Here is a 14,907-nt window from a genome sequence, read left to right as displayed (position 1 = left end):
AGTATCACAGTTGAATAAGTGCTTCTAAAAATGACAAACAATGTCTTAGTTTTAATTCAGTGGTAAATATTCAGTAATTTTGGCATAGGCCTATTATTTTTTCCCATAATTAAAGTTATACCTTAATGTTCTTTATATAGATAGTAATTTTTTTAGAAATTACTGATAATTATGTAATTAAAATTGTAATTGTAAAAGAATTTAATGTTGTTCTTACTCTCCTTTGCGCCATACTTGGTTAGCTTGCTTGGTGAGCACAGTGGTCCCACGTTTACAAAAAAAAATACCCAATAGTCCAAAAAATTAATATTGATGTTTACATGTTATTTATGGTTATATAAAACAGAAAAAACACAACAAATATAAGAAAAATTTTAAAAAATCAATTGCGTGCTTCAAAGGGTTAATATCTGACCATCACACAATTGTTTTAAAAATGGATGTTAACCATAAAAAAAATCTGAAAGACTATTAGGAAGCTTGATCAAAACAATTTATTGGAATTAAAAGCCAGACTAAAAAGGGAAAGTTGGACTGATTTTGACAGGAAGACAGAATGATGTAAACAAAAAGTATGAATCATTTGTTGACACTTTTTTGTATTACTACAACATCTCCTGTCCAATAAAAGAAATCAATGAGAGAAAATACAAAAATAAAGTGGATAAACAATGATATAATAAGATTGAAAAATTAAATGACTGATTGCTACAGCTTGTGGAAAAGCACCATGTCTGAGGAAAATAAAATGAGATACACAACAGCTCTAAAAACGTACAGGGAAAAATTGAAGGCAGAAAAAACTTGGTATTATAACAATAGGATAAATGAATCTTGGAATATAGTGAATAACTTTAGAGAAAACACCATAAAACAATTTGAAAACATAAAAATAAAAAATGACAGTGGAAAAATAAATAATCCTATTCAAATAAGTGAGCACTTCAATACATTGTTTATTAACATTGCAAACAAAATTAAGGATGAACTTAAAATCAGTCAGGTGAATCATGTTTATACACAAGTTGAAGATAGCATCACATTGGACAGCTTTAAATTGATTGATGAAAAATCAATACAGAAACTCTTTGTTAACTTCAGTCCAAAGACTTCTTCTGGGATTGATAACCTTTGAATGAAGGTCCTCAAATTCTGTCGGGAGGAAAAACTCGACCACTGGTGGATCTTGTCAACAAGTCAATTAGTATCTGCACCTTCCCAAATGCCTGCAAAAATTGCCAGAGTTAGGCCTCTTTTTAAGAGGGGGATGTTATGGACGTGTGTAACTATCGTCCAATATCACTCCTACCAGTGGTCTCAAAATTCACTCAAAAAACTATCTGTAACCAACTGATCGACTATCTTGAAGCAAATAAACTTCTAGTGGAAAGACAGAATGGTTTCAGAATATCCAACCAACCAAACTGGCTCTGATTGATTTTGTGAATGTGTGCATGGAGCAGCAGAGGCGGGGGAGACTATTAAGGCATGTTTTGCAGATCTCTCAAAAGCCTTTGACTGTGTCAATGCCGACATTCTTATTGGCAAACTTTCGGCCCTGGGCATTCAAAATTTGGCCATGGACTGGCTTATTTCATACTTGTCAAACAGGTATCAAACAGTCGAAATTATGCACAACACCGAATCCAAAATTAAATCCGTCCAGTCAAAACCAGCACAGGGAACAATTCTGGGTCCTCTTCTCTTTTTTATTTATATTAACGATATCTCAAATCACATCCCAATCTTTTTATGTTTGCGGATGATACCACTCTGGTCACCAAAAGTAGGGACTGTGGAACTCTAGAATTACAACTATTTCACAAAACCAACGAACTAGCCCAGTTTTTTTTTTTTTTTTTTTTTTTTTTTTTTTTTTTTTTTTTTTTTTTTTTTTTCAAAAATAGCCTGAAATTGAACCCAGAGAAAACAAAATGCATATGAAAATTTAAAAAAAACTTTTGAACTTAATCATTGTTCATTGGTGACACGGAAGTGGATATCTCTGATTCGGCTGAGCTGCTGAGGGTGGTATTGGACGATGATATGGACTGGGGTAGTTTCCTTATTCCTACTATTCTTGTTTCCTTATTGTTATGTTATGTTGGCTACCCTGCTTTTGATGTATATTTTTGTCTCTGTCAGGTGTACTATTTGTCATGTGATCTTTGTTTATGTGATGTCAGTGAGAGTGTTTCTCAATTTGTGTTGTTTACAAAGTGACAGTTTACTTATTCGTGTTTTGTGAATATTAGTTGTTGTTTCAAGTTAACATGGGAAATAAACAGAAAATCGGGAATCGTTTCAAGTGTTATTCCAAGAGAAAGCATGTTGGAAAGACTAAATCTAGCCTTGATAGATCTTCTGAGGCTATGTATAACCTCAATACTGAAACTTTACCCAGGCCTACCACCAGCACTGACACTTCTGATAATCCTACCACCCCTAGTTCTTCTGTTAGAAAAATGAAAGTTCAAGGTAATTTTGAATACTATAATCAGAAGAATGAGGTTTTAGCATATGACATATTTGATTTGAATTCGCTTGCCGAAGCCATAAATGAAATCGCAGGATGCAGTCGTTGCAAGCACAAATTGATTTTTGAAAGGCGGTCTGTGAAGGACTTGCAGTAAATTTCTCAGTGTATTGTCCAAACTGTACAGACAAAAAAAGGTCTATTGACAATTGTAATAAAATCACTGAAAATATCAATGGAAAATCTGTAACTCTTTACAACTTGAACCTACGTCTTGTGCACGGTATGCGCAGCATTGGCAAAGGCCACACAGCAGCCCAAATCTTGTGTGGCACTCTAAATCTTCCTCCTCCTCCAGTTCATTATAGAAAACATGAACAAGTTTTAGGCACAGTAGCAGAAAATATGTGTAAAAAAAGTATGAGAAACGCCGTAGAAGAAGCAGTGAGCAGTAATGATGGGGACCGACATAACTTATGCGTTGCACTAGACGGTTCATGGCAAAAGAGAGGCCATGTCTCTCAAAATGGCATTCTTTCTCTAACATCAGTAGATACAGGGAAAGTACTAGATGTATCTATCCTTTCAAAGTTTTGTAAATGCCCAAATAAGTGTGAAAATGTTCATGTAGTCAGCTGTAAAGCAAACTATCAGGGTAGCAGCGGAGGAATGGAGGTCGCTGGCGCTTTAGAGGTTTTTCGGAGGTCAGAGCCGGAATATAATGTTCGCTACCTCAACTACTTGGGAGATGGAGACTCAAAGGCCTATGCATCAGTGAATGAAGCTCAAGTTTATGGAGAAGAAATAAAAATAAACAAACTTGAATGCATAGGCCACGTGCAAAAGAGAATGGGAAACACGTTTACTCAAAATAAAAAGTACGTCGGGTAAAACCCTCCTTGAAGATAACAAATCTATGTCCGGAAAAGGTCGACTTACTACTGCTGCTGTTCATCAACTGCAAAGTTATTATGGACTGGCTATACGTCGGAACACATCAAGTGTAAGGGAAATGAAGCAAGCAGTTTGGGCTGAATTTTTCCACGTGTTATCGACTAACGAACAACCCCAACACGAGCTTTGCCCAAAAGGAGACGGAACGTGGTGTAAGTTCAACCAGAGCTTACTTGATAATACTGAGTATGATCATAACAAACACTTTCATTTGCCAAAAGCTGTTATGCTTGCTATCAAGCCAATATTTAGGGATTTGGCTGATCCTGAGCTTTTGCAAAAATGTGTGAAGGGCAAAACACAAAACCCAAACGAATCATTGAACAATGTGATTTGGTCTGTAATACCAAAAAGGGTTTTTGTTAGCCTACCAGTGCTAAAATATGGGACTTATTTAGCTATAAGCACATTTAATAATGGCCTGATAAGTAGAGTACAAATAATGGATGAGCTTAAACTTTCGCCTGGTAAAAATTTGGTTGCTGCAATGAAAAGCCTTGAGAATAAGCGACTCAAGAAAGCCGAATTAGCTGCAAATGAGCTTGAGAAGAAAATCAGGAAGGCTAAGGCATTGAAGAAAAGAAAGTTAGAGGACCAATTTGAGCAGGATGAAGCAGACAAACCAGCCTACAGCACTGGCAGCTACTGATGTTACCAAGTTCACTGTAGGTTAGTACAACGATTTTTTCAATCGCGTTTTCCCAAAATTTGTATTTTCTAACTTTGATGTAACTTTTTCTCAGGACCTGTTAAAGATATCTTTATGAAATTTTCACTGTGAGTTTGTTTTAGTATTTACTAGTCACTAACACAAGGATTTTGTAAAATTTTAATTTTTGGGCTTATAAAAATTAAATTTCTGAATTAAAAACTTGAAATTTAACACAAGTTTTTAAAAAATTTGTAGAAAAATTAAAATACAAAATAAACAAAAATACTTGTGTCAGTGACTAGAGTATTACATGATTAATAAAATAAAATAAAACATTTCAGTGTAGGTTCAACACAACTCTATAAAAATTACATATAATTAACATTACGGAGATAGGCAAACAGACCCCCCTTAAACAAGAAATGCCTAAGATACAAATTATATTTGACCAGACAGTATTCACTGTTTTAAGTCTCAGGGAGAGTGAAAACATCAATTTTTTCAGTTTTAAAATGCTATAAAACAATAACCATTTGAGATAAAGAGTTGAAACTTAAAATGTTTTTGTATGTTAATAGGAAGATCATAACCTCCGATTTTCATCAAAATCTGAGATGGTTGGTGACAATTTTAATTTTTTGTGGATGATTTGATGTGGAATGACGCTTTAGCAAACTCTGCAGCATGAAAGATAACCACTTAACAACAAGAGAACTCTTTGAATGGCGTGGTTTTCGAACAAGTGTTTTTATGAATAGTGAACGTTCTGAGTTAATTTTGAACTGTCTTCGTTTCGACAACAGAGGGTTACAGGATGATTTTGTTCTAAACTGTAAGACGAAGTATAAACCAGGCTCGTACGTAACTATTGACGAGCAGCTATTGGGATTCGGGGGAAAATGTCCCTTTAGAATGTACATCCCAAACCTTCCAAGTAGGGAATAAAAATAGTTATTGCCTGTGATACAACCACTAACTACAATGGAATTCCATATGTTGGTAAAAAAAACACTCAAACCGGAGGGCAACCACTTGCAGAATTCTTTGTAAAAGAAATTACTAGACCGATTCATGGTACAAATAGAAGTGTCACTGTGGACAATTGGTTCACTAGTGTCAGCCTGGCTGAAGATTTGCTAATAGATCCATATAACTTGACTTAAGTCGGTACCATACGTTCAAATAGAAAAGGTGTTCCTTCTGAACTGTTGAACAAAAAAGAAAGACCTGTGAACACTTCGCTATTTTTGTTCGATAGGGAAAAAATAATTGACTCATACAAACCAAAAAAGAACAAAGTTGTTCTCCTCTCAACCATGTATGAAGGTATCTGCATCTCAACAAAGAAACACATAACAGCCATTCCACAAATACAGAGACATAAGTGTAAAAACTAAAATAATTTTTTTCAACATTTAAATTAAGTTAACAATAAATAAAAATAGTATTTGAACAATACCTAATCATTTTTTCATTATCAAATAAAATTAAACATGTTTTTACCGTGGTTAAACTTGGTGTTACTCTGTGGTTGCTACAGGGTGATGATATTGGTGAAATAAAGTCAAAAAAATCACTAACCATATGACACAATTTCAGTCTGCTGACTATTTGGAGGGAAACCAGCTCTTCTGCACATTTCAGAAATATAGTTTTCATTCTCATTTTATCGTTTATAGTAATGGATTTTTACTTGTTTTGAAGAAGAGATTGAGTGTCCCGTCCGTCACAATAAAGGTAAGTAAGTTTATTTTTACAAGTTATTAAAAATAAAATGTGTGATTCAATAACAAATCTTCTATTCACTGAAGCACCCCGGCCTAACCTCAAAGTTTTTAGATTTTTCTAGTTCTGTTTCTAGTTTTTATTGAATTTTGAAAATTGTCCCGTCCGTCACACTTTTTAGCAATATCTCTATACCCCATGCCCTAAATTCGTTGTTAATACTTAAATTTATTAACTAATGTTACTTTTTGAATGTACAAGTTACTAGGCCTATCTAGGCCATTGTGAGATGAATCTAGGCTAATCTTATTTTTTAATTTTATGTAAAATAGTTTATTTCTCCCAATTTCAAAATATTATGACACCCTACTATTTGTAGATTGTAAGTTATACCTACACCTAGTTTTAATTAGAACTGTAGTTGTAGTACTGATTAGGCTTTGAGACTGTTTATGCAGTGAAATATTATTTGTAGCATTTAATTAACATTGTGCTGATTAATTTGACTGATTAAAAAAATTTCTAAAAGAGCTGTTAACTACAAGATCCCACACCAAATGTCAAAATATTAAACATTAATGTTAATAAAGGGTTTTAGAGTCAGATAATGCCCTTGCACATGGGCTTACAAAAAAATGTCATGGAATATTTGCGACATCTTGTTGCGATATTGCAGTCAACTAAACATTGTGATTCTTGTAATATTTATTTACTCTAAAAACTACACGAGTTTTTGTTGATTTCAGATATCTATGGAAATGGAGACAAATGAGCTTTTAAAATCTAGAGAGAAGGCGAGACTACGAAAACAACGAAGCAGAGAAAAAAAGAAGACGAATAAAGAAGCCTGGGAGAAGAGTTTGAAGAAAGATGCAGAGAGAAAGCGAATATCGAGAGCTAAGGAAAAGGAAAAGTTAGTTACAATTAGTTCTACAAGTGCAGGTAAGAAAGAACTCAAACTTAAAAGATGCAAGGAAACTGAAAGAAAAAGAAAATACAAGTTAAAACAAAAAGAAAAGCTAGAACATGTATGTGATAAAAATAATGAACTTGGAACTTTTTCAAACAGGCAAAGCCTAGGAAAGGCTGTAGTTCGTGCAAAGAAATTTTTACCACAAAGTCCTTCAAACAAACTTGCTGTTGTAAGAAAACTAGTTTATGAAAACTTCCAGCTGCCAAAAAGTGATCGCTTTTTTATTAAAGAACATGTAGAGAAAAAGACGGTTTTGTCTAAGGAAACTGAAGAAAAAGTTATAGCTTTCTACAGCAGTGATACAGTCAGCAGACAAGCTCCTGGAAAGAGAGACTACAAAACAGTCAAAAGCAAAGTTTCAGGTGAAAAAGAAAAATTGCAAATTCGACATATGGTTATGACAGTAAAAGAAGCGTACGCTTTGTTTGTTGAGGAAAATCCTGGTATTGGTATCAAAAAAAGTAAATTTTATTCTCTAAGACCAATTCATATACGCTTGAGCTCAGAAATGCCACATAATGTATGTGTTTGCAAACTACATGCAAATTTTAATTTCCTTACTGAATCATTGTCTAAAGCTGTTGTAGGTTTTCCACCTACAGGTAAAGAACTGTTGGCCGCCATATGTTGTAACATAACAAGTGAAGCCTGTATGACCGAGTCTTGCAACAAATGCAAAGATACAAATTTCTTGACTAAGTTTAGTTTGAATATAGATTTAGAGGCTCAAATTTCTTGGAAGCAGTGGGGAGAGGTAAATAAACGACCAGTTATAACATATGTAGAGACTACTATTGGAGAAGCAATGGAAATGGTACAAAATATGTTAGGAAAGTTCAAAGTGCATTGCTACATAAAAAACGTACAGAGTGAGTATTTTGAGTACAAAAAGAAAAATGCAACACAAGGTGAAGCTGTCTTACAGATAGACTTTGCTGAAAACTACAGTTGTATTGCACAAGACGAAATACAGAGTGCACACTGGAGTAACACTCTTGTAACCATTTTTACAGGTGTAGCATGGGTTCCCAATGGAAAACAATGTTATGCTTTGATTAGCAATAACCTTACACATGACAAGTTTTCAATTTGGTATTTTCTTAAAAAAATAATAAGTGATCTAAAACAACAGTTCAAAATTGAGGAAGTAGCGATTTTCTCAGACGGCTGTGCTGGCCAGTTTAAAAATCGTTATACATTATCCAATCTGACATTTCTGGACAAGGACTACCAAGTAACTGGAGAATGGTGTTTCTTTGCCACTTCTCATGGGAAGGGGGCAGTGGACGGTGTAGGTGGCACTGTGAAAAGGATGGTGTGGGAACAAGTCAAATCCAGGCGCACAACAGTTACTTCTGCTGAAGAGTTTTTTGAGTGTTGTCAAAAACAGTGTGAGGCAAACAAAATCAAAGTGATGTATGTTGATGTTAAAGATATTGAAGAGTGTCAAGAGTTATTGGAGTCTCGATGGGCAGCTGTCAGACCTATTCCTAAAGTCCAATCAATGCATTATTTACGGGCATCAACACTTTACCCAGGAAGTATTGTAGCCGGAAATACTGTGAAATCAGAGCTTCAACTCTCAGAGTCTTGGAACAGTCATGATGAGTCAATTAATGAAAAACTTTCTGATGAAGATTCCTTAGATTCTGACTTTCTCACTGAAAATAAAAAGGTCCAATATTTAGATGTATATAGTTCTGAAGATGAGGACTCATATTTAAGACCTAAACCTTTAAAAAAAGATGAAATAGAAGCTGGACAGTACATATTAGTAGAACTTGTAAGTGAAGGTAAACAGAAGAGAGCTCATAAGTATTTGGCTATAACCCAGGGGTGCGTAGAAGAAGACAATAACGTGGAGGTCTTGTTCATGAGATTAGTGCAGAAGACTAAAACCAAGGACCAACTATTTGAAATAGACTCTTCTAAAACATACATAGTGTCTGTTTCAGAAATACAAGGAGTTTTTGAGGGGCCAGAAGTAAAAGAATTGAGAAATAGTATTTATTATAAGTTTGCAAAGTCAATCGAGCTGTAAGATGAAAAACCCTTGTAAATATTTAATTTCAATTATAACAGGTTCTAGTTGTAAGTAAATTTAAGTTAAATAGTTGAGTAAAAGTGTTCATGAATAAAAAAGTGTATTAAGTAACTGTTTGTTGTTTTTATACACAAGTAACCTTTTGTCCCGTCCGTCACACGTCAACTGCTAAATTTGAATTTTTTTGTTGTAACACAGAGTTTTAAAATGGAATATAAAGCACATGATTACCAGAAAAACAACTTTACAAAACGTATACTATTATTTAAAAAAAATAATTATTGTACAATTCACAGAAAAATGTAGTAAAAGTTAGTGTAGTTTCTGTAGTGTCCAAATTACGTCCCGTCCGTCACACGCTTTAAAAATGCTGTAACTCATTTATATTTCAAAGTATTTTTTTTTTTTAAGTGAGTTTAAAAAATGCTTAAGATATGCTGAAAAAACTGCAGAAGGTTTTAATGCATGATAACTTTTTTTTATAGATACTATAAGGAAATTTATCTCTCTGCTTGTCCCGTCCGTCACAATGGAATGGCTGATAACCCAGATATAATTCACACATACAATGAAACAAAAGGTGGAGTCAATTAAAGATGGGTGATATATAATGTATTAGTGTCGGTAACATCGCTATTCAGTGGTAACCTATTACCAGGATAACGTATTAACAGTAACACCCTGTTATTTTAGTAACAGGGGGCTGAATGATTTGGTGTTCTCATAACGTCTTTCTAGTATTAGGTTACTCAGTAAACTCGTTGCTGAGAAACAGCCGAGGCTATTACCATGCAAGCAATGAAGATAGGATCAGAGTTCTGGTAACGCTTGTCTGGTTTACGTTACTGAGAAACCAATAACATAGTGGAGTGAGCTGGATTGTACGGGTGGGAATAAAATATCAGATTGAAATAAATAATGATAAATAAATCAAATATATTTAGCAAATAAGAAACATAACTTGTTTCTGGAAAAAATTAAAACAAACCTAACTTATTATCATTCAATTGCTCGTTCTCATGTATCATTAATTATTATAAGTAGCCTATTTAACCTCTTAACGCCCACTGTGCCAAATTTGTCACATACCCATTTTATGCATGTAGTATAGTGTCAGAATGAAAATTACAACCTTAAATGCCCATTGTGACACATATGGAACTATTTTCAATAATTTACTGTACTGTGCTGTTGCCTGGTGGCAGTTATGTGAACTACAGCCAGTGAGCAGATCTACCATACACAGTAAACACCAATTCTTCATAACCTCTAAGTCTTCATACCTGTATTTAGCAGAAAAAAAGTAAGTACCCTTTTTATAAAATATGGTCTAGTTTACATAGTTAACTGAAAGTGTGTTACAGTAGTTTTAGTTCATAAAATATGTCTAGTTTATGTTTTATGATGCTTTTTAGGTTTGTGCCAAATTTGTCACATTGGGCACAACTGTAAAACTGCAGTTTTTCAGTTCGTCCCAAAAATGGCACATTGGGCATTAAAGTCAACCTACAAGCTTTTTGTACAACAATGTTTATTTTTGTCAGATGTCACATTGTCGACTAAGAAGACATAACAACACAACTTCGCTTTTACCCCCCGATGACAGTGAAGACAGTTTGGTGGATGACTCAGATGAGGATCCAGATTACACCCCTGGCCGTGACAAAAAGAACAAGTTAGCCTTATTTTGTAAGTTTATTTATACCATTAATTCCATAATTAACTTAGTTAGGCTCATACTTACTAATCTAAATTTATATTCAATACTAATAGGCTATGTTCTGTTTATTATATGTCTTTTCTTGTTATGACAGCACCATTTTTAATGCACACGGTTAGGATAATTCAGATTATGTTACACTAGGCTGTATAGAAAATTGTTTCAGCGGTGCTGTTATATACTAGTAAAGACCTCAATATGTTATTTATTTTAGTGTGAAAATACATACTTTTTTGTGGTTTGAAAAAAAGCAAGGCAACAGCGAGTTTGTTTTGTTTCAGTGAACAATGCAGCGAGCTCCAGTGATGTCACAGATGAAGACGAAGAGAACATCCCTTCAACGTCTACAGCCACAAAAAAGAAGATTCCAAAAAAACCAGCACCTGCTTGGAATGAAGTGAATCCAGATAACAGTGAGAAACCTTCTCCGCCAATGCTAGAATTAAGTAACGAACATGTACTTCAGTCTCCAGTTGACTACTTCAAAGATTTTTTTTGACAATGACCTTTTAACTTTGATTGCTACTCAGTCAAACTTGTATAGTGTCCAAAAAAATCCGAATAAACCCTTGAATACCTCAGAGAAGGAAGTAGAGCAGTTTATAGGCATTTGCATCTACATGAGCATTTATGCCTAGGAGTAGGATGTATTGGAATGGAAATACACGAGTAGAAAAGGTTGCACATGTTATGTCACGTAACAGATGGGAGGAACTGAAGGCCAACTTGCACTTCAATAACAATGATCACATGCCATTACAGAATGATCCAAACAAAGATAGGCTATTTAAAATCCGCCCACTAGTTGATGCTCTTCAAAACAAATTCAAAAACATTCCTATTGAGGAACAAATGCTCTGTGTTGATGAACAGATTGTGCCCTTCAAAGGCACATCTTTACTAAAACAGTACAACCCGATGAAACCCCACAAGTGGGGATACAAACTGTTTGTACTTTGTGACAGCAAGGGTCTGATTCACAATTTTGAGATCTACACTGGTCGCATACTACCTGCTACTTCCCTACCTGACATTGGAGCTAGTTCAAATGTTGTTTTACGACTGGTTGAACACTTGCCTCGTAATGAAAACAAATTCTTAATCTATTTTGATAACTGGTACTCATCACCAGCTCTCTTAGTGACTCTAGCAAATATTGGTTTCCAATCCCTCGGGACCATTCGACTAGGACGATTTCCAGGCTTGTTGTTTTCATCTGACCAAGAAATGAAAAAGAAAGGCCGTGGGTCTTATGAGGAAAAAGAGGCAACAATTGATGGGGTAAAAATTAGGGCTGTAAAATGGTTAGACAATCGAGGGGTGTCTCTTGCGTCAACTTTTGAGTCTGCTTGCCCTATCAACACTGTGCAACGCTTTGACTCTAAAGGTCGTGAGCAGATTGATGTCACTTGCCCTAAAATCGTTACAACATACAATAAGTTCATGGGGGGAGTGGACCTTCTAGATGGACTTATCAGCTACTACCGAATTAATCTAAGATCTCGGAAGTTTTATTTGAGGTTTTTCTTCCACTTTGTTGACGTAAGTATTGTCAATGGATGGCTTCTCTTCAGACGAGACTGTCAACATAATGGAATTGCTAAGCAGGGAGTAATGGATTTGCTAGCTTTCCGGTGTGAGGTGGCCGAGTCTCTTTGTAACTTAGGAGCTGACCCAATAAAAAGAGGAAGGCCATCAACAGACAGGGTAGAGAACGAATTTTCAAAGAAAAAGAAGAAAGGTCCATGTGTCAATATCCCTATACCAGATGTTAGAAAAGATGGAGTTGGACATTGGCCATCTGTTGTCGAAGATAGGCAGAGATGCAAGCATCCCTTCTGCAAGCAGAAATCATCCATTATGTGTGAAAAGTGTAAAGTTCACCTCTGCCTAAACAAAGGAAAGAACTGTTTTGTGGATTTCCACTTGTAAGGTGCTCCTTATACTGTGTAGTAATGTGTTTTACTTATAATTCTAAATATACTGTAATTATGAAGCAATATACTATTAGTTTTTCTTATGTCCTGTTTACTTTCTCTAAAGTGCACTATTTTCTCTATTGCCCAATGTGCCAGATTTGGCACTTACCCAAAATTTGGTTAAATAGTAAATTTAAAAAATCTGAAAAAAATTACAGGTCATCTAAGTACCATTTAAAGTAACTTTTAGCATAAAATAATTTTTTTTATATACTGCATCATGTAGTGGGCATTAAGAGGTTAAAAAGTAGTCTACTAATATAAATATTACATTGTAGTAAGTTAGTTAAGTTTTCAGCCATTCCAGAAATAATGAGCCCAAGTGGAAAAAAATAATAAAATTATACTATAATATTTTGTTAGATAAGGCATTTAAACATTCTAAATTAACAAAATCAAAAGGGTAAATGAAAGATTTTCTTGTTAATTTAGGTTTTTAGTACTATCAAAGTTGGACAAGCTGGTACTGTGTACAAAGCCTTTAAAAGTCCTCAAGTTGCACACCTGATGTTCTTCTTTATTTTTTGTCAAATCTCATCTGTTTGGTTTTTTACATTAACATAACTTCAAAAACAAACACCATGTCAACCTGAGTTTACTTCTTTTGTGAGTTCAGAGCTGTTACAGATATATCAACTTCAAAAGTGATCACTGGTGTCCCGTACGGAACCAAAAAGTTGGAAAAGTTAACTTCCTGAGAAAACTAACCAAGACAAATTCATCAAATCCTCCAAAAGTTAGGTAATTGAAGTCATTAATACACTTGTACAATCAATAGTCTTTCAAACTCAGTATTTATATATGAAACTGTAGTTCCGTACGGGACATTTGTATTGTGGTTCCAAAAATCACATTAAATGTCTGTTTAAATGTTTTACAGCCAAATTTCAACAAGAGCCTTATGGCACTAAATCATTTTAACCTAGAGCTAAACCATTAATATGTATTTATCTTTTCAGAAAATGGAAAACAAAGAAAGAAAAGATATTTTGAAAAGTTACGATTGGATCCTCAAGCGACTTTCTGCACACCTGGAAAAGGAGAGGCAACGTATTACAGCCATAAGAGCTAAGGAGAGAGATCTTCTTAAAGATAGGCCAGATATCTTAGAAAATATAAGAAAATCAGAAACTTTAAGGAAACGAAAACAAAGAGAGCGGAAAAGGTTAGCTAAATTGGGTGAATTGTCCTAATGTAGGCTCTTCAGAACTTGGCTCATATAAAAGACCTCAGAGCTTAGGAAAGGCTGTGAAAAGGATTAAGAAAATGTTACCAGAGAGTCCCTCCAAGAAGCGCGCTGTAGTCAGAAAACTGATTTTAGAATACCCAAATTTGATATTGACAAAAAACCCTCATAAATGTAAAAGTAAACTTTCCGATGCTGTAAAGCAAACTGTCAAGGATTTTTTTACTAGAGATGATATAAGCTACCAAGCTCCTGTAAAAAGAGATACAAAGTCAATAAAGGATACTGTAACAAATAAAAGAATTACTGTGCAAAAAAGATTTCTTGTCATGTCCGTCAAAGAAGCCTACCAACAGTTCATTAAAGAAACAGGCATGCATCAAGTGACAAAGACCTAAATATGTCCTTTGAGTTAGTGATACACCACATACAGTATGTTTGTGTAAATATCATGGAAATTTTAACTATCTGTTACAATCTTTGCATAGCAATAAAATACTCAACAAGGATCTTGTACCAAATGGTAAAGAATTATTGAGAAAACTGGTTTGCAGCTTAAACAAAGAAAACTGTATGTTAGGAACTTGTTCCCAGTGCAAAAGTGTGGCTGAAAATGAACTTGAACATGTGATTATTATGATGAAGGGGAAAAAATAGTCTGGAAACAATGGATAGACATTGAAAATAGGCCGAAACAAGTTGAGCACAGCGGTACTGTTAAGGATGTAATATGTGAAATAAAAAAAACAATTGCCTACATTAGAGTTCATTGCTATGTTAAAAATGTGTAATCATAAGAATTTGAAACAAGGAAACTCGAAAATGATCCAAAGTTAGGAATTCTGCAGATTGATTTTGCAGAAAACTTTTCTCTCATTTCACAGGATGAGATCCAGTCTGCACATTGGTCTCATCAACAGGTAACCTTATTTACAGCTTGTGTTTGGACTGGTACTGCAAACAACTTCATACACCATTGTGAGTGATGACCTATCACATCAAAAACTGAGCATTATAGTTTTTCTGTATAAACTAGTTGACATTCTAAAGAGGTTCCCTAATATAGAAAAACTCTCAATCTTCTCTGATGGTCCCTCTTCTCAATTTAAAAACAAATACACAGCTTCACTATTGTGTTCACTCCAAAATGATTTTAAAATTGATTTTGACTGGTTGTTTTTCGCAACTTCACATGGAA

General features: G+C 34.5%; 3 protein-coding genes across 3 annotated transcripts; all 3 read left to right on the top strand.

Annotated features, from left to right (window-relative positions):
- Positions 1-5,545: 5,545 nt before the first annotated feature.
- Positions 5,546-8,821, top strand: LOC124372056. Its single transcript, XM_046830418.1, has 2 exons — positions 5,546-5,819; positions 6,554-8,821. Exons 1-2 carry the CDS (start codon positions 5,667-5,669, stop codon positions 8,819-8,821), a joined length of 2,421 nt encoding a protein of 806 aa, XP_046686374.1. The 5' UTR covers positions 5,546-5,666.
- A 617-nt stretch (positions 8,822-9,438) lies between these two features.
- On the top strand, positions 9,439-11,171 carry LOC124372058. Its single transcript, XM_046830420.1, has 2 exons — positions 9,439-10,513; positions 10,826-11,171. Exons 1-2 carry the CDS (start codon positions 10,369-10,371, stop codon positions 11,041-11,043), a joined length of 363 nt encoding a protein of 120 aa, XP_046686376.1. The 5' UTR covers positions 9,439-10,368; the 3' UTR covers positions 11,044-11,171.
- Positions 11,172-11,234: 63 nt separating this feature from the next.
- Positions 11,235-12,476, top strand: LOC124372057 (piggyBac transposable element-derived protein 4-like). The gene has a single exon (XM_046830419.1). It carries the CDS (start codon positions 11,235-11,237, stop codon positions 12,474-12,476), a length of 1,242 nt encoding a protein of 413 aa, XP_046686375.1.
- The last annotated feature ends 2,431 nt before the right edge of the window (positions 12,477-14,907 follow it).

This window comes from Homalodisca vitripennis, unplaced genomic scaffold, assembly GCF_021130785.1.
Source record: "Homalodisca vitripennis isolate AUS2020 unplaced genomic scaffold, UT_GWSS_2.1 ScUCBcl_2463;HRSCAF=7259, whole genome shotgun sequence".
Lineage (NCBI taxonomy): Eukaryota > Metazoa > Arthropoda > Insecta > Hemiptera > Cicadellidae > Homalodisca > Homalodisca vitripennis.
Note: the sequence above shows the minus strand (reverse complement) of the source record. Positions and strands in the feature narration are given on the sequence as shown.

Coding starts and splice junctions, on each gene's coding strand:
- LOC124372056 (XM_046830418.1), top strand. CDS start 5,667: ATGACACAATTTCAGTCTGCTGACTATTTGGAGGGAAACCAGCTCTTC. Junction 5,820..6,553: donor TCCCGTCCGTCACAATAAAG/GTAAGTAAGTTT, acceptor TGTTGATTTCAG/ATATCTATGGAAATGGAGAC.
- LOC124372058 (XM_046830420.1), top strand. CDS start 10,369: ATGTCACATTGTCGACTAAGAAGACATAACAACACAACTTCGCTTTTA. Junction 10,514..10,825: donor GAACAAGTTAGCCTTATTTT/GTAAGTTTATTT, acceptor GTTTTGTTTCAG/TGAACAATGCAGCGAGCTCC.
- LOC124372057 (XM_046830419.1), top strand. CDS start 11,235: ATGTCACGTAACAGATGGGAGGAACTGAAGGCCAACTTGCACTTCAAT.